At 43.8% G+C, this 20,647-nt stretch overlaps 1 protein-coding gene across 5 annotated transcripts in view; it reads left to right on the forward strand.

Annotated features, from left to right (window-relative positions):
- MYRFL (myelin regulatory factor like) overlaps window positions 1-20,647 on the forward strand; it is a 266,624-nt gene that overhangs the window by 193,086 nt on the left and 52,891 nt on the right. For all 5 annotated transcript variants that reach the window (XM_073555517.1, XM_073555518.1, XM_073555519.1 and 2 more), the window contains one exon: window positions 3,203-3,277. In XM_073555517.1, the coding sequence (XP_073411618.1) occupies window positions 3,203-3,277 (75 nt within the window). The remainder of the gene's footprint in view (window positions 1-3,202; window positions 3,278-20,647) is intronic.

The raw sequence follows: 20,647 nt of genomic DNA on the forward strand, positions 1-20,647 counted from the left end.
CTCTTGGAAAAACTCAACTTCTGTACCCTATCCTCACCAATCACACATTAACAGTTCCCATCACCAGATCACATATGTAGCCAGCAGCTTTTAATTTGGCCAAAAGATGTTTTAATCCACCACCATGACAAGGTATACACCTCTGGCCGGGCCCTACTCTGCTGTAACTTATTAAACATTTGTTAAAATATCCAATTCTCTAGGTATATTTTTATTTATTTTTCAATTTTTAGGCTATGTGCCCACGTAGCGTTTTAAAACGCTCACTAAAAACCGGACTCCTTCCCAGAAATCGTGCGGTTTTTTCCGCGCGATTTCACCGCGATTTTACCGCGATTATGATCGCGATTTTGCTGCGATTTTCGCGTGCGATATTCAAGCACTTTCCAAGCGATTTGAAGCATCGCTTGGAAAGTGATTGACAGGTTGGTCACACTCGTCAAACAGTGTTTGACAAGTGTGACCAGGTTTTTACTATTGAGGCCGCCTATGCGGCATCAATAGTAAAAGATAGGCTGTTAAAATGCTAAAAAAAATAAAAAAATCTGGGTATATTTACCTTCCGGCGTCCCGCGCTGCATTCCCGGGCCACAGCGTTCCCAGTAATGCCTTGCGAGACCTGTGATGACGTAGTCTCGCGTTGCTATAACGATCTCGCGAGACCACGTCATTACAGGGCCTTGCCGCAAGGCATTACTGGGAACACTTAGGCCGGGAATGCAGCGCGGGACACCGGAAGGTAAATATACCCCGATTTTTTATTTTTTATTCTTTTTTTTACAGGGGTATGGTACCCAGGGCCTGGAGGACAGTCTCCTCTCCTCCACACCGTGGGTACCAACCGCACATGAGACGCTTAACTTCCCGCATGGTGGGCATAGCCACATGCGGGAAGTAAGCGATTGTCATGCATTCCTATGGGTGCGGAATCGCGGCAATTCTTTGCGATTCCGCACAAAAGAATGAGCATGCTGCGATTTTTTCCGCGATGCGATTCCGCCGCGGAAAAAAGCGCAGCATTAGCACAGCATGTGCGGAATGCCATAGGAATGCATGGGGGCATTCTGTACACGATTTTTAAACGTTTTCGCAGCGTTTTGCGCCAAAAATCGCAGCAAAAACGCTTAAAAATCGCTACGTGGGCACACAGCCACAAAATGACCGCATACAAGGAACAAATACCACCGCACCATGACTAGATCACATATTACCACCATATAGTGATCAAATAATAGCACATTCAAGGAGCAAATACCACCGCACCATGACCAGACCACATTTTACCTCCACAGTGACAGAATAATATCACATACAAGGAGCAAATACTGCCACATCATGACCAGATCACATATTACCACCACATAGCCACCGAATAATACCACATACAGGGGACAAAAAACTCCATACCATGGATGAACCACATATTACCACCACATAGTGATGGTATAATACCACATACAAAGAACAAATACTGCTACACAATGACCGGACCACATATTACCACCACATAGCGACCAAATAATACCACATACAGGGGACAAATACAGCCACACCATGGCCAGACCACATATTACAATACATAGCCTGCACACACATCATACACACTGTATATTCACATATATACTCACATTACAACACACAGCTTGCACACACACCATACACACTGTATATACACATATATACTCACTCTTTTCTTCATCATAAAGGACAGGAAATGGAGGGGGTCATGTAGTTAGGCCTCAGCAGCGCAGGGAGCCCTCTTGTCAGCCCTACACACCTCCCTTGTCCCGACTGATGAGCTGCTGGAAGTATTACAGGAGGGAGGTCGCTCCTTGTGTGAATAGCAGCCATACAAGGAAAAGTGCTGTCAGGTTTCTCCCGTCTCCTCAGGAATATTACTCTAGTCTCCTCTCCGCAGTGCTGTGTATCAACCTCCCCTCAGTAGATTCTACCTTCTTCTCAGTAGCTTCTCCCATCATCACCCGCTCCTCAGATCTGTTTCATTTCCCTACATACCTGGCCCTGCCCACCTCTTCCCTTTCTTGCTCGTTGCCATGGACTCTGTGCACCGCTGTGTACACACAAGGAAACCTCTCTTGTCACTGAAGCCATAGAGGAGGTCCAGGAAGCGGTGAGGAAAAGCTCACAGCCAATCACGAACACTCACCATGCAGGACTGTGTTTATACATCCTGCATGTGTGCGCGGCTGTGTTAGCAAATAGAGATGTATGACTGACACTGCCGCTGGGGCCCGATGAGTAGAAGTAAAAGACTCGGGCGGACTGGGTCAGAGTCAGACACTCTGCCAGCGTGTCTCAGGCACTCCGGGCCCCTTCCTTCTCCTTTGCTTCTGCTCATCGAGCCCCTTACACCAGCAAGGGTAGTAATGCCCTGATGGCAGCCCTGAGTACAGGACCATCTACAGGTACAGGTCGGCGGGCTCTGTGGGAAAGGATCTTATGAAAGGAAACCGGTCACTTTATGTATGCTGCTCAAACTACAGTTTTATATTTTTTCCCATAAATCATTAGTACACATGAAAATAGGACACTTTGTAATATATCTTATTAGAGAAATCTACTTCTTTCTCCTGATAAAGCATTTCAGAGAAAAAAAAATTAACATGTACCTTGGCTGCAATCGGGCAGCCCGGCCCAGATAGTTTGGGCAGTATGAATCATGTGACAGGTTTCTTTTAAAACAAGTATTTGGAAGCCCTTTTAGTCCATATAAATTCTAATCCCTTAAACTTAAATAGGTTGTTCACTGCTTTTACATTGATGGCCTATCCTTAGGATAGGTCATCAATGTCTGATAGGTTGGGGTCCGAAACCTGGCACTCTCATTGATCAGATGTCTTTGGTGTCGTCTGCGGTGGTAGGAAGTACTCACATGACAAGCTGCTCCGTCTACTTGTAGTGGCTGGGGCTTGGTACACCACATCTTCTTCCTATTCAAATCAATAGGAGGCGGATGTGTAGTACCCTGTGGCAGTCACTATCGTAAGACGAAACAGCTCAGCATTTGAGTAATTCTGGCTGGCAGCCGCCTCCACAAACACACAACAGCTGATCAGCAGGGGTTTCGGGTGTCAGACCCTAGCCATTGGATAAGGACAGGTCGTCAATGTTAAAGTAGTGGACAACTTCTTTAATTATTGAAGTACCAAAATGAGTTTCTATACAATTTCATTTTTTTCAGATCTGGTATTTACTATTATGCTATACCTGTGAATAAGTACACTCCAACCAATATGCGGATTACTCTGGAGATCAAGTAAGTACAGTAACATTATTCTGTGGAACAGGATTAACTAATGTTAACCTTAAATGTATTTTACAAGTTTTATTTTTATATTATTTTTTTTATTTATTTATTATAAATTGCATATGGTGTTATTTAAGGCTTTAAGATTTAATTCTAACTGTCTAAGTCAAGGGTGTAGCTGTATAGGGGATGCTGAGTTACAAGTGCCTTTGGGAGCTTCTTGTGGCCATATACTGTAGATTGTTCCTTGTAAAACAATTTTAGAAATTTTAGAAATTAACCATTGACTTGTAAAATCATCCAAGTGAATTTAACATGCATTTTTTTTTATTTTTCAAGGTATAGGCAGAACCATTTATACTATATTTTATTTATAGGAGAAGAGTAATGTAATCCCCAGAAATAAACATGATACATAAATCGACTTTATGCTATGTCTACAAATCGCTCCAATCGGTTGCAATGGAAGGAGCCCCATGCCTGCCATTGTGATGCTCTTGTGAAGACCAAACTGTGAATTACTTTCATAGGAGACCATGATTTTTACTACTTACTACAATAGTATAGTATTACAATACAGTGGCTTGCGAAAGTATTCACACTTGATTTTTTTTGTGTTTTGCTACCTTACAAATTGGAATTTCACTTTTTCTTCAGGGTTTGCATCAGTTTATGTAAAGAACATGCCTTCAGCTGTGAATCTTTGGTTTTCTTTTTATTGTGAAGCAAACAACAAGTAGAACAAAATAATTATAAACTTCAGTATGCATAACTATTCACCCCCCTAAAAGTCAGTACTTTGTAGAGCCTCCTTTTGTCAAAATTACAGCTGCAAGTCACTTTGGATAAGTCTCTATGAGCTTTCTACATCTTACCACTAGGATTTTTGCCCATTCCTCAAGTCAAAACTGCTCCAGGTCCTTCAAGGCCACTCCATAACATTTACACATTTTCCCTTAAACCACTTAAGTATTGCTTTACCAGTATCCTTCGGGTCTTTGTCTTGTTAGAAGGTGAATCTTTGTCCCACTCTCAAATCACTGACATTTTGAAACAAGTTTTGCTCAAGAATATCCCTTTATTTCACAACATCTATCCTCTCCTCGACTTGGACCATTTTGCCTGTCCCTGCAGCCAATGGTGGTTTTATTGTGGTAATGAACTGTGTTGGTTTGGCACCAGACATAGAATTTACCTTGGTGGCCAAAAAGTTAAATTGTGGCCACATCTGACCCTTCACCCTCCTCCATACGTTTGGGGAGTGTACCATATGTCTTTTGGAAACCTCAAACAAGCCTTACAATTTTTGTTTGTAAGTAAAGACTTTTTCCTACCCACTCTTCCAAAAAGACCACCTCTATGGAGTGTACGGCTTATTGTGGTCTTATGGACAATACTCCAGTCTCTGCTTGGGAACTCTGCAGCTCCTACAGGGTTACCTTTGGTATTTGTGCTGCCTCTCTGATTAATGCCCTCCTTGCCCAGACTGAGAGTTTTAATGGGCGACCCTCTCTTGGTAGGTTTATTGTGGTATCATGTTCTTTCCATTAAATAATAATGGATTTGATGATGCTCCTAGGGATCATCAGAATTTGGGATAGTTGTTTTATAACCCAATCTTGACTTGTACTTTTCAACAACTTTGTCTCTGACTTGTTTGGAGATCTCATTGGTCTTCATGGTGTTGTTTGGTTAGTGGAGCCTCTTGCTTAATGGTGTTGCAGCCTCTGTGGCCTTTCAGAAAAGGTGTGTATATGCTGACAGACCAAGTGACACTAAGGCCTGTTTCACACTTCAGTTTTTTTTGTTCAGTTGCAATCTGCCAAAGATGGGAAAAATGGTTCCGTTTCCGTTGTGACACCAACGGATGTCACCGGACCGATTTTTTTGACGGATCCAGTGAAGTTGGAAAGGTTAGGAAATTTAAAGGAACCACGGACTGGAAAAGGAGAGAGAGAGAATTTTAGGGTTAAAATGCATCGCCGACAAATTCTCCCGGGCAGGTGCAGTCAGAAAAAGCGGTCCGCCAATGTAAAAAACGTTTCATTGTCCGTCTGCGCCGCCAGGGAACCACTAAAATTTTAGCGGATCCGTCAAAAAACGGATACAACGGATGACCATCAGTCAAAATCTGCAATAAGACCTGAAAATGAAATGCAATGAAAAGTGTTTTTTAGTGTTTGACAGCAGCCAAACATAAAAACCCGCTATAAGACCTCTTTCACACGTCCTGATATTTCCGGTACCGGAGATGTCAGTGTCCATGTGTGTAATACTTTCAGCACACATGTGGCATCCATGTGCCGCATCAGTACCACACGGACGGGCGCCTGGGAAGAAGCTCTGCTCTGCCGGCGATCGATCTCATCGAATGATGAGAACCGTGTTCAGCACACAGCGCCGGGGAACAGCGCTTACTGTAACGCCTCTTCCCTGGCACTGATGTGTGTCACATGGATGACATCCATGTGTGTTATGCGTATGCACGTGTGCGGGACGTTTTGTGACTCGTGCAACATTAAAAACCGGACATATCAGCGTATTTTGCCCATGGACACACGGTCCGTAGAAACACACTGACATGTTCACAGACCCATTCACTTGAATAGGCAAATAGCGCTCGGTTCCTCCCGAGTCTCTCCGTATGGCTAAGTAGTACTGTGCAGCCACATATGGGGTATTTCCACGTTCAGTAGAAATTGTGGGACCAATTTTGGTGCCATTTTTACCCACTTCTTGTGTGGAAATTTAAAATATTTGGCTCAAACAAAATTTTGGTGGTAAAAATGTAGTTATTTTGTCTTCACTGCCCAATGGTATAAAATTCTGTGACACACCCATGGTGTCAATTTGATCACTGGACCCCTAGATGAATTCATAGAGCGGTGTAGTTTGTAAAATGGGGTCACTTATGGGGGATTCTGCTGTTCTGGCACCTCATGGGCTCTCCCAGGGGGTCATGGCACCTGGAGACCATAACAGTAAAATATGTCGCTCCTTCCCTTCTGAGCTTTGCACTGTGCCTGAAAAATACTTCCTGATTACATGTAGGGTATTGGCACACTAAGGAATAAATGGACCTCAGTTTGTACTATATGTCAGAATCACCGGGATCCATTGAAGCATTCCAGAGTTATTTCCTCATAAAGTGACAGTGGTCAGAATTGTAAAAATTGGCCCAGTCATTAATATGCAAACCACCCTCGGGCAGTGAAAAATCTGCAGATACAGTTGTGGCCAAAAGTATTGACAACCCTGCAATTCTGTCAGATAATACTCAGTTTCTTCCTGAAAATTATTGCAAACACAAATTCTTTGGTATTATTATCTTCATTTAATTTGTCTTAAATTAAAAAACACAAAAAGAATTGTCCTAAAGCCAAATTGGATATAATTCCACACCAAACATAAAAAAGAGGGTGGACAAAAGTATTGGCACTGTTCGAAAAATCATGTGATGCTTCTCTAATTTGTGTAATTAACAGCACCTGTAACTTACCTGTGGCACCTAACAGGTGTTGGCAATAACTAAATCACACTTGCAGCCAGTTGACATGGATTAAAGTTGACTCAACCTCTGTCTTGTGTCCTTGTGTGTACCACATTGAGCATAGAGAAAAGAAAGAAGACCAAAGAAGTGTCTGAGGACTTGAGAAACCAAATTGTGAGGAAGCATGAGCAATCTCAAGGCTACAAGTCCATCTCCAAAGACCTGAATGTTCCTGTGTCTACCGTGCGCAGTGTCATCAAGAAGTTTAAAGCCCATGGCACTGTGGCTAACCTCCCTAGATGTGGACGTAAAAGAAAAATTGACAAGAGATTTCAACGCAAGATTGTGAGGATGTTGGATAAAGAACCTCGACTAACATCCAAACAAGTTCAAGCTGCCCTGCAGTCCGAGGGTACAACAGTGTCAACCCACACTATCCGTCGGCATCTGAATGAAAAGGGACTGTATGGTAGGAGACCCAGGAAGACCCCACTTCTTACCCCGAGACATAAAAAAGCCAGGCTGGAGTTTGCCAAAACTTACCTGAAAAAGCCTAAAATGTTTTGGAAGAAAGTTCTCTGGTCAGATGAGACAAAAGTAGAGCTTTTTGGGCAAAGGCATCAACATAGAGTTTACAGGAGAAAAAAAGAGGCATTCAAAGAAAAGAACCCAGTCCCTACAGTCAAACATGGTGGAGGTTCCCTGATGTTTTGGGGTTGCTTTGCTGCCTCTGGCACTGGACTGCTTGTCCGTGTGCATGACATTATGATGTCTAAAGACTACCAACAAGTTTTGCAGCATAATGTAGGGCCCAGTGTGAGAAAGCTGGGTCTCCTTCAGAGGTCAGAGGTCTTCCAGCAGGACAATGACCCAAAACACACTTCAAAAAGCACTAGAAAATGGTTTGAGAGAAAGCACTGGAGACTTCTAAGGTGGCCAGCAATGAGTCCAGACCTGAATCCCATAGAACACCTGTGGAGAGATCTAAAAATGGTAGTTTGGAGAAGGCACCCTTCAAATATCAGGGACCTGGAGCAGTTTGCCAAAGAAGAATGGTCTAAAATTCCAGCAGAGCATTGTAAGAAACTCATTGATGGTTACCGGAAGCGGTTGGTCGCAGTTATTTTGGCTAAAGGTTGTGCAACCAAGTATTAGGCTGAGGGTGCCAATGCTTTTGTCTGGCCCATTTTTGGAGTTTTGTGTGAAATGATCAATGTTTTGCTTTTTGCTTCATTCTCTTTTGTGTTTTTTCATTTAAGACAAATTAAATGAAGATAATAATACCAAAGAATTTGTAATTGCAATCATTTTCAGGAAGAAAAAAAAGGTTTTGTAAATTTTGCTGTAAAATGAGAAATCGCTTTTCAACTTTTAACCCTTATAACTTCCTAACAAAAAATTTTTGTTTCCAAAATTGTGCTGATGTAAAGTAGACATATGTGAAATGTTATTTATTAAGTAATTTGTGTGACATATCTCTCTGATTTAAGTTTGAAAATTGATAAATTTTAAAAATTTTCGCCATATTTCCATTTTTTTCATAAATAAACACAAGTCATATTGAAGAAATTTTACCACTATCATGAAGTACAATATGTCACAAAAAACATTCTCAGAATCAGCGGGATCCGTTAAAGCGTTCTAGAGTTATAGCCTCATAAAGTGACAGTGGTCAGAATTGTAAAAATTGGCCTAGTCATTAAGCTGCAAATTGGCTCTGTCACTAAGAGGTTAACAAGCTGTGATCAAATTTTGCCAACTTTGAGGAAAAATGTCCCTCTCAACACTACCCCTCTTTATACAGCACCCCGATACTGAACCTCTCCCTAATATCCCCCCAAAGTGCTATTCTGCATAATATACCCCTCCAATGCCCCTCTCCATAATATCTCACCACCCACACACAGTGCCCCACTCCATAGTATAACGCCCAACACTGAGCTTTTCCTTAATATCCTCCCCACAGTCCCCTCTGCATAAAGTCCTCCAATCCCATTGCCCCACGCTATACTATGGCTCTTTTCACAGTAACCTCAATCCTCCCCTCAGCCCCCTCATCTAAAAAGATTACATATTTCATCTTCAGCTCTTCCATGGAGCGCTTACGGATGTCTGGCTTTTCCACTGCCTCTGTGGTGCTGGCGGCTACAATAGCAACGGTGTGCTGACCTCATCATGCCGGTGCTGACAACAACTCCTCTTTCCCTGTGCAGGCACTCAAGTGTTCAAATTTACTTGCGTCTTAAAGACACAAATACATTTGAATATAGGGTAGAGGGAGCATACAGGTCCACAGGTGACCGCAAACCTTTTGACAGGCCATATGTTGTGCAGGAAAAATTGATCTCATTATACAAATTTTGTTTATTCATGTTTTGTGAAGTATACATGTTTTCCATAGCATTTTTTCTCTTTTATATAAAATTTAATATTTTATAATCAAATACCCTCCAAAAGAAAAAGTCCTGTAGCACCATCATTCAGAAGCCAGGGAAAGATAGGTTCAAATCTACTTTGTGAGCCCAAAAGGTATGAATGAATTAAGGATTTTTTTCCTCTCTGGATTTGCCATCCTGCATGGCTTCTTCATACTTGGTGCTTCTGATTGTTTAGGAGACATTACATTTCTGTTGCTGTCCCTATTTCCTAGTGAGGCTTTGAGAGATTATATATGTTTGTAATGATGTTCTGTACCCAGAATACACTGCAGCGATTCATTAACCATTTATTTTATTTATCACTGCTTATGATTCTCCCTTTTTATTTCAAAACAAGTTCAGCAAGGAATAATGTTCAATTTAACTTACTTGTCCTTGTAACATATTGTAGTAGTTGTTTTTGCAAAACCAATTATTACGTTGGCTGCGTGCCCTTGAACGCCTGTCTCTGTGTACTAAACATATGGGGAAAACACTTATTTACTTGGCGTGAAGACTCAGCAAATCTTTTATATTCTTTTCAGACTGCTCACAAATACTTGCAAATTACAATTGACAAAAACTTTATAACCATAATAATGTGTGCAAACTGTAAAGCGTTGCGGAATATGTTAGCGCTATATAAAATAAAGATTATTATTATTATTAACCACATCTGTGGGTGAGGGTGAGCCAGGCCAAAAAGATGAGATCTATTGTCTTTTTGTCATACTGCCATCATTAAATCAAAATGTTCAGATGAGAGTTGCTAAACAGAAGCTAAATGGATTTAGTTGTATGACAAATTTATAGAGTTGGTCCTTTATTAGATGATACTCCAGGTGGGCTACTCAACGTAGACAGAGATAAATACAGGGACCTGGAGCTGTTTGCCAAAGAAGAATGGTCTAAAATTCCAGCAGAGCATTGTAAGAAACTCATTGATGGTTACCGGAAGCGGTTGGTCGCAGTTATTTTGGCTAAAGGTTGTGCAACCAAGTATTAGGCTGAGGGTGCCAATACTTTTGTCTGGCCCATTTTTGGAGTTTTGTGTGAAATAATCAATATTTAGCTTTTTGCTTCATTCTCTTTTGTGTTTTTTCATTTAAGACAAATTAAATGAAGATAATTATACCAAATAATTTGTGTTTGCAATCATTTTCAGGAACAAACTGAGTATTATCTGACAGAATTGCAGGGGTGTCAATACTTTTGGCCACAACTGTACATCCAGAATCCACCTCAATGAGCAAGTGTGGAGAACTCATAAGAAACAGTGGTTCTTCATTTGCACTGATCAAACTATCCATGTATTACTTGATTAGACATTTACCTTACAGTTTTCCTGGAAAAATCAACTGTTTTTCATGATGTGGTGCTACGAATATTTTTCTATTCAGGATGTCTGGTTAGCCCAAGTTCTGAATTCTGAATATTGTGAAAATTCATTTTAGGCTAAACAAGGGTTAACCCATGTATACTGTTAGCGTTTTGCGTCAGTCAAGCATGCCTTTTCAGTCTCATAGTGTATTGTTATAGCATTTAAGATTTGTTTGTACAATTATGATCATGTCTTTACTTTTGCCTATATCAGCCAAAAATTTCACGACTGTTTTTTAGCTGCAACCTTTACTATTCCATCAGAGCAGACATCTGCCCTGACAGAATGTTGATGAATTACAGCCAAACAGTGGCTGCTGACATAACAGAGTCAGGTCACCTGCTCAGAATGTAAAACCTACAAAAGACAAAAATGAGCAAAAACCCTGCTGTAACTAAATAAGTAAAAGCAAAAGTGCATTTAAACAATGCAGGGTTTTTAGTAATACTGTTTTTGATCAAAAATAGTATAAAAGCGATCCCACCACGACAAGGTAACTCTGATCGGGATAGTCCTACACTGTCTAATATTAAAAATCTTACCATGTGTCAAAGTTGACCTCAATTTGTGAATAAGGGCAGACAAAAGGACTGAGTCCCAACCAGTAGACACCAGTCTGGGAAGCCTTATATATAATTTCCAGCTCAGGAGAGGGAGACCATACCCCAGCTTCCACAGAATGCAAAAATACAAAGAAAAAACACAAAAATTGAGCTTGGCTTGAGTTGGTACACATGCAGCATATAAATGTATGTTCACATTGGCCATAAAACCTACAAAAGACAAAATGAGCAAAAACCCTGCTGTAACTAAATAAGTAAAAGCAAAAGTGCATTTAAATAATACAGAGTTTTTAGTAATACTGTTTTTGATCAAAAATAGCATAAAAGCTCTCCCACCACGACAAGGTAACTCTGATTGGGATAGTCCTACACTGTCTAATATTAAAAGCCCACTCAGAATAGTAGCACCGATATCGCAGAAATGGCGCTGCTGTGCTATATAATGTTTTTATCTTAATTTGGGTTCTAAAGTGATTAATCAGGGGTTGTTCCGTAAAGAATAAATGTATTGTCCAGTCTTATATAATCAATGCATTATATAAGGACATGTAATGCAATGTTCTGATGCCTTATTTTAGTTCATCATTCTCAAGATATGTGCTTGTTAATTACATTTAGAGGCTGAATAATTATCTTGAATTAATGGGAACCTATCAGCAGGATTGTGCACTGTAATCTACAGTGTCAGGTCAGTGCTGTTATACTGATTAGGCCGGAATCACACTAGCGAGAAATATGGACGAGTGCTATGCGAGAAAAAAATCGCATAGCACTCATCCCAATGTTAATCTATGGGTCAGCTCGCACTAGGAGAAAACACAGAGAGGACACAAGGAGAGATCAGAGGGTATGGGGCAGGGCACACGGCAGGGCAGGCAGGCAGGGAGCAGGAGTACGCAGGGAAGCATGGGGCCTGAATCAAGCGTGGGACAAAATTGATAAAAATAAACTAGGCACTCAACTTACAGATGTATTTTTTTGTCTCTTAATGTAGTCAAGGCAAAACGTTTCAGCCGCATCTGGCCTTTATCAATTACAAACTATACAGGCGTGTCAGGGATTCGTGGGAATCCTGTGGATATTTAGTGAGGTACGTCTCAGTATGGTCACTTTCACAAGAGTATGGGGCGTTAAAAGAGGAAAATCCCCAATGGTAAATAAGCCAGGGGACCTGGATGTGTGCACGTGCCTGGAGAAAGACACAGCATCCACTGCTTGTCAGCTCCAAGGGGATTTTCCCCTCATCCCAAGACCGGAAAGGAACCTTGCTGAAATTCAAGGGGCCTGGGTGTTCTCCCGGGGCTCCCAAGATCTTTCCTTGGGACTAAAGCCTTTCCAATCAATTAAAAAGAGGGTTCATCCTCTAGACCTCTTCATAGTAAGAATGTCTTTAACTTCAAAGACATCCTGTGCAGAAACAGGCTGAGGCGAGTGGCCAGTAGAGGTGTGGAATTGGTTGAGTATGACAGGCTTCAGGAGGGAAACGTGGAAAGAATTGGGAATGCAAAGCAAGGCGGGTAGCTTTAACTTGTAGGCGACATCATTGATACGAGCTAAGACCTCAAATGGACCGATGTACCGGGGACCTAGTTTATATGAGGGGATCTTAAGATGGACGAATTTGGAGGATAAGTACACCTTATCACCAGGATGATACAACGGTGGGTCCAGGCGCCTCTTATCTGCATGTTTTTTTATTCTGTCATGCGCTCGTTCTAGTACAGTCTTGGGCTCCTGCCAGACCCTGGAGAAATCCTCAGGCAGAAGATCAGCCACTGGCACACCTGAGACAGGGGGTACCAGCAGAAGCACATCCGGGTGTTGCCCATAGACAATAAAGAAAGGCGACTTGGATGAGGATTCGCTGGTGTGGTTGTTGTACGCAAACTCGGCACAAGGAAGCAAGCTGGACCAAACGTTCTAGTGGGCGTTAGAGAAATGACGTAGAGAAATCATCAGGATCTGATTCATGCACTCTGCCTGACCATTGGTTTGGGGATGGTAGGTAGAGGAGAAGTCTAGTGTCACATCCATAAGCTTGCATAGGGCTCTCCAGAACCGCAAGGTGAACTTGACTCCTCTGTCCGAAACTATATGTTGAGGAAAGCCATGAATCCGGAAAACAGGGGTGATGTAAACTCTTGCCAACTCGGGAGCAGAAGGTAAGCCTGGCAGAGAGAGGAAATGAGCCATCTTGGAGAATTGATCCACGACCACAAGGATAACTGTATGGCCAGAAGACCGAGGCAGATCAGTAATAAAGTCCATTGCTATGTGTTGCCAAGGAGCCGAGGGAACTGGAAGTGGGTGCAAGAGACCAGAGGGTAGGTACCTAGAGACCTTGTTCTTGCACAGGAGGGATAGGAGGCAATAAAACTTCATACATCTTGAAGAAGGGATGGCCACCAGCAGTAGTGAGACACGAGAGTGAGGGTTTTCTTGAGGCCGACATGGCAGGCAAGCTTGGAAGCATGTCCCCAGTGTAAGACTCGCTTCCTATTGCTTTCTTGAACCAAAGCTTACCCGGATGCAAAGAAGTCAGGTTAACAGGAGCTACCAAGATGACCTTGCTAGGATCCATGATGTGCAAAGATTCTTCCTCAACATCGGCAGCCAGAAAGGATCTGGACAAAGTGTCTGCTTAAGTTCTTATCACCGGGGCGGACATGGAGCTCAAAATCAAATCGGCCAAAGAACAGCGACCTCCTGGCCTGCCGGGGATTAAGTCTTTGTACCGACAGGATTTATTCCAGATTCTTGTGGCCAGTGTAGATCTTAAAAGGATGTACCGCTCCCTCCAGCAAATACCACCACTCTTCCAATGCCAACTTGATAGCCAGCAGCTCCCTGTCAACAATGGAATAGTTCCTCTCCAAGGTGGAGAACGTTTTAGAAAAGAAGCTGCAGGTGACCAGCCGTCCGGTGGAAGACCTCTGAGAAAGTACCACACCGGCTCCGGTAGCAGAAGCATCCACCTCAAGAATGAAGGGCTTGTTAGCCTCGGGACGATGGAGTACGGGAGCTATAGCGAAGGCTTGTGTCAAGGACAGGAAGGTGTTCTCGGCCTCAGGAGACCAGACGTGAGGCTTGGCCCCCTTGCGGATCAGAGTGGAAATAGGACCGGTCAAGGTGGAAAAGTGTGGGATAAACTGCCGGTAGTAATTAGCGAAACCAAGGAACCACTTGATCGCCTTAACCTGGGGACGTGGCCAGTTGAGCATGGCGGACACTTTTTCCGGATCCATACATAGGCCAGAGTCTGAGATGATGTAACCCAAGAACGGTAGAGAAGACTGTTCGAAGTCGCACTTCTTGAGCTTGGCATAAAGACAATTCTCTCTCAGACGTAACAGAACTTGGCGGACGTCTCTTCTGTGGGTAGACAGTTCCGGGGAAAACACAAGAATATCGTCCAAGTACACCACCACACAGGAATTAAGTATATCCCAGAAAACATAGTTCACAAACTCCTGGAACACTGTGGGGGCGTTGCACAAGCCGAAGGGCATGACCAAATACTCATAGTGGTCGTCTCAGGTGATGAAAGAGGTCTTCCACTCATCTCCGGTGTGGATACGGATTAGATTGTAGGCCCCATGAAGATCCAATTTAGTGAAGATTCGTGCTCTCCGAAGACAGTCGAATAGCTCCGGAAAGAGAGGAAGCTGGTACTTGTTTTTAATCATGATATCGTTGAGATCCTGGTAGTCAATGGAGGGACCCATCCTTCTTGACGAAGTAAAAATCCGCACCTGTGGGCGAAGAGGACTTGCGAATAAAGCCTCTGGCCAGATTCTCCTGGACATATTTAGTCATGGCTTGGGTCTCGGTAGGGGACAACAGGTAAATTTGGCCCCTGGGCAGAGTAGAGCCTGGAGTGAGGTCGATCGGGCAATCATGTGGACGATGCGGAGGCAGACTCTCCACCTCCCTCTTATTGAAGACGTCCGCAAAGGCCAAATAGGCTGAAGGTAAATCTGGAGACACCGAAGTTGGCTGTGAAGAGTTCTTTGGCTGGACGGGAAGCAAGCACTTACTCTGTCAGGACTGTCCCCAACGCAGAATGTCACCAGACCGCCAGTCAAGGATAGGCTCGTGAATTCTTAACCAAGGAAGTCCCAGAAGAATCATATGAGACAACGAGGGCAGCATGTAGAAGGCTATCCTCTCCCGATGCAGGGCTCCGATCTGTAGTTCCAGCTCTTTGGTGACCTGAGTAACTGACTCCAGCAGGGGTTGGTCGTCGACTGAAGCTATCTGCCGAGGAGTCTCCAAGGACCTGACAGGAATCCAAAGTTTTCTAACCGTCTCAAGCTGAATGAAGTTTCCAGCCACACCTGAATCTACGTAAGCCAACTCAGAAAAACGCTGAGAGCCCAGATGCAAAAGAACAGAAAGGGTCAAGGGTAGAGCGGAATCACAGGTGCGTAGGGAGGCCTCTCTTACCTTTCCTAGGCGGAGGCGTTTCCCGGCCTCTCGGGACAGGAACGCAGAAAATGGGATGCATTCCCACAGTAGAAGCAGAGTCTTTGTGTGAATCTCTCTTTCCGGCGCTGCTCTACCAGCTTGAGTTGATCCACCTGCATGGGTTCCAGTGCAGGGACCACAAACGTTGAGCCGGGAGGACTATGGGTAGCCAAGGTGAGACAGGGAAATCTTCTCTCTCTAGCGGCCTCTCGGGAGCGCTCCTGGAAGCAAAAGTCGATGCGGGTCACCAGGGAATTCAAATTCTCCAAAGAGGTTGGAGTGTCCCGACCCGCCAGCTCATCTTTGATTCAACCTGAGAGTCCTCACCCAAAAGCTCCTACCAAGGCTTCATTGTTCCAACCCAGCTCAGAAGACAGAGTATGGAACCGGATGGTGTATTGGCCAACAGAGAGTGTACCCTGGTGAAGGTTAAAGAGCGACTTGGTAGTAGAGGCCATGTGGCCCGGCTCGTCGAACACCTTACGAAAGGTGTCAAGCAAGGTGGAGAGTTTCGAGACTAGGGGATCATCTTATTCCCAGAGAGGGTTTACCCAGGCTAAAGCCTCCCCCTCTAAATGGGACACCACAAAGGCCACTTTAGCTCAGTCAGTGGGGTACTGCTGCGGCAGCAGCTCAAAGTGTAGTTGACATTGGTTTAGAAACCCCCTGCACAATTTGGGATCACCACTATACCCCGGTGGTTTTGCCAAATGGGGCAGCAGGTGTGGGGCCGACCCCAGGGCAGGGGCAGAGGTGACGGACTAAAGGGCAAGGAGTCGTTTATCCACCGATGCCATGTAATTAAGGATGTGGGCCTGAGTGTCACACTGCTGGGTGAGCTCCTGTTGGAGACCAGTTACTTTTGGGTTGGGGCCGAGGTACCAGCGGGGTCCATGGCCTGACTATACTGTGAGACTCCTAGGGTGAGCTGGCCTGGTGGACCACCCCCTATACAAGGAGCATCAGGAGCAGGTCCAGGGGAGACTATCACCGTGGAAGCTGGTACCCGAGGACAGGCGGTAGGAGACACAAGCAGGGAAACAAACTGGGAGACAGGTAGCGGAGACCGGCGACCACAGGGGAGACTGCTGCAGATCCAGAGGAGTGCGACTGAGGAGGAACACTCAGGAGGGACTGGTGACACAGGAGGATGCAAGTACAAGCTGGGACGGATGGGCACTAGGAAAGAACACAGAGAGGACACAAGGAGAGATCAGAGGGTATGGTGGCGCAGGGAGCAGGAGGACGCAAGGAAGCGTGGGGCCTGAATCAAGCGTGGGACACAATTGATAGTCAGGCACAGAGCAGGGGGAGAGGCTACCTGATAAAGGGAGAGCGCTGCAGGATTTCCAGGTCAGGGTCCTCCCGGGTCATAGAGTGGAGTGACGGAGTGGCTGCAGTCAGGCTGGAGGAAGTGCGCCGCCGAGTCTAGGATTCGAGGTGCGCACACACACCCGACAGGACCCAGAAGCCGGCCGCGAGACCGGAAGAGAGGAGGCCGGGTGGCGTGCGCCAGGACTGGTAAGTATGGCGGGACTCGGGGGGTGGAGTGGCAGGCGTGACAAGTGGCGCGACAAGCGTGAAGCTCGTATTTATGTGCCATCCTGGATGAGCTGCACTACCTGAGCCACTTGTGTGGGTTGTAGAGTCCGTCTACCAGGAGTGTGAAAGCACAACTAACATTCAAAAGTGACCAAAACATCAGCCAGAAAGCATTGGTACTGAGATGTGGTCTGTGGTTCCCACCTGCGGAACCACTCCTTTATTGAGGGTGTCTTGATAATTGCCAATAATTTCCATCTGTTGTCTATTCCATTTGCACAACAGCATGTGAAATTGATTGTCAATCAGTGTTGCTTCCTAAGTGGACAGTTTGATTCCACAGAAGTTTGATTTACTTGGAGTTATATTCTGTTGTTTAAGTGTTCCCTTTATTTTTTTGAGCAATATATATATATATATATATATATATATATATATATATATGTGTGTGTATTCTGTGTGTCTATATCTATTCTTTCTTTTCTATTTTAACCTGTCATTTTTTTATACGTCGTGACTCCGCCTTAAAATGGTACCTGGGTTGATTAAATCTGTCTTTTAGTTGTTGTTTAATCTTTATTTGTGATTTTCAGTTAATGAGATTCTCGTGCTTTGGGGTGGGCATGTGTATGTGGAGGGCTTCATGTGGTGCTCTGCTTATGTATTCATCTGTATTGCTTCTGTCAGGTCACTGATTCCTCAGTGACCCTCTGACCCTTAATTTACAGAATGAATATTGTATATATTGAAAAAAAAAATCCCTTTCTGCAGGCGCTGGCAGTGGGGCTTGCGCTGCAGCCTGATCGTATGTGTAATATGCAATTAATAATTTGTTTTGATGATATACATTAATTAATTTAAAAAAAAAACATTCTGAAAATGGCGCCTGCCGTGCCTGAGCAGTAGCAGCTATCCGTGATCCGATAGCTGCTACTGCAAATGCACCGGCGGCGCCATCTTGCTAGAGAAAAAAAAAATCCTCCTCCAAGATGGTGACACCTGCGCAGTAGCAGCTGGTAAGATACATTTAAAAGTTGCTTATTTTCACATGTAATATTGATTTATGAAATACAAATTTAAATGACGGTTGTGTTTTAACACCTTCATTACCTTAGACGCATCCATACATACAGGTTGGGAAGTACTTCCCGACCTTGGACGTATGGATATGTCCAAGCGATTTTGCACACACATTAGCACCTGGCACCCACTACTTCTTGCAGTTTAACCCTTGATCACAGCATTTAGAAGGCAGGCAGAAGGTGGGGGCTACTGTGCCCTCTGATCAGCGCCCCCGCAACATCATTGTGAGGGGCCGCCTGTTGACAACATCCGGATCACCAGGGCTAGCAAGTTAGTTAGATCATGTGCAATCACTCATAGTTTGCAATCACTCATATTGAAACCTCGATACAAGTGCTCAGCGTAGAGCGTCGGATAAATGTGATGTAAGATGTTCCCAATAAAAGCTTAAATTCAGTCCACAAAAAAAGCAAGTCGGGTCCATCATCTGTTAGCGGAAATAAAGAGGACATCCAAGCTACTTGTAGTACAAAGGCTCTGAAAAAGCACTATGGCTCCTCGGCCCTCAAAAGAAATCCAGCGAATTCTGCACTCCCAAATCCATCTGCCCCCATACCTTCTGCGCCCCACAGTGTGCTTAAGCCACATTTAGCGTCCACATGTTTGGCATTTCAGTAGTGAAGAGAGCTTGCTTAATTTATGGGTGCATGTTGCCAAAAGGATGAGCTGAGCATAACGTACTGGGCACTACAATGTACTAAGCACTACAATGTACTAAGCACTACAATAGTAGATTTGCAATTTTCATTCAGCAACATCCACTGCTGCCTGTTTCTGAAAAACACCCACTACACTTGTAGATAAATTCCCAAAGGGGTATAATTTCTAAAATGGGGTCACTTGAGGGGGTATTCTGCTCTTTTAGCACTTAGGTGCTCTGCACCCTTAGATTAGTTCCTTGGGAGGTGTAGTTTGTAAAATGTAGTCACTTATGGGGGGTCATGGCACCGACAAACCATAGCAGTAAATTACCTTCTGAGTTTTGTACTGTGCCTGAAATGTAATTACCGATTACATGTAGGGCATTGGTGTACTCAGGAGAAATTGCACAACAAAGTGAGAGCTCCACTTTTTCCTATTAGCCCTTATAAAAATAAAAAAATTGGGGCTAAAACAACATTTTAGCAGTAAAAATGTGATTATTCTTTTTGCTCCACCGAATGGTATAAATTTTTGTGCTGCACATGTGATGTCAAAATGCTCACTTACCCCTAGATGAATTTATTAAGAGGTGCAGTTTGTAAAATGACATCACTTATAGGGAGTTTCTTTTGTTCTGACACCTCAGGGGTTCTGCCAATGTAATATGGCACCCTCAAACCATTTTAGCAAAATCTGATCTCCAATATAGTGTTTATTCCCTAATGAGCTTTGTAGTTTTTGACCATATATGGGGAATCAATGAAATTGCACAACAAATTGTATGGTGTGTAGGGATTCTACTCGCTTAGGTGCGACGGGAGACAACCAGGAGGCACGTTCCTTTTAAAAGTTCATAGGGTTTATTGTTTCATAACCCATAAAGCAGCACATAACACAAGGAATAGCCTTTAGCTCAGGCGAAAGCAAGCATAAGTGTCCATTATTTCAGGCTCAGTCCTGGAGCCTCAGCAAAACACAGGAGGCTTATCCCTCCTCACATACAGCCAATATCCATAGTCCTCCCCGGGTCAGCAGCCTCAGCACGTGGTCGTCAGGAGGGTAGCACACCTTCCACCACATAGGCCTGCCGGGACCTTCCACATTGCCCAATCAGATCCATGCGCTTTCTCTCATGTGACCGGACCTCAGGTACCTTATATGGTCCATAAGCACAACTACAGGTGATCACATTCCTATGACCTTACTAAAGGTCCTATTACACACAGCCACACATATACTTTATTATGACATTCTTAAACACACCCCTGGGTGGGTTTGTAGGTAACCAGGTCCGCCCATCTCTCTAGTTACCTGGAGACTTGTCCCTTATACATTGAAGCAACACCTCAGCAATATCATTGCTGAACAACACATAAGTCTCCATCCCAAAGCCACCCACTTTGGGATACATAATGGCCATTCCGTATTCTGCCATTCATCCTTTCTCCTGGGACATCCACACAGCACCCCCTAGCGGACTCAGTGGTTACTACACCACCCACAGGTGTAATTTCTCTTATGAAAATAAAAACAATTGGGACTAAAAGAACTTTGTGGAAAAAGAATTTTGTGGGAATTTTTTTTTTTCATGGCTCAATGTTATAAACTTATGTGAAGCACCTGGGGGTTCAAGGTGCTCATAACACATATAGATACATTCCTTGGTGAGAATAGTTTCCAAAATGGTGTCACACGTTGGGTGTTTCTAGTGTTTTCTCCTATTATTCGTTAGGAAAATTACAAATTTGGGACTAAAACACAATTTTTGTGAAAAAAATGAAAATTTTCAATATG

Source organism: Dendrobates tinctorius, unplaced genomic scaffold, assembly GCF_039654945.1.
Source record: "Dendrobates tinctorius isolate UK_male_01 unplaced genomic scaffold, ASM3965494v1 ptg000224l, whole genome shotgun sequence".
Taxonomy (NCBI): domain Eukaryota; kingdom Metazoa; phylum Chordata; class Amphibia; order Anura; family Dendrobatidae; genus Dendrobates; species Dendrobates tinctorius.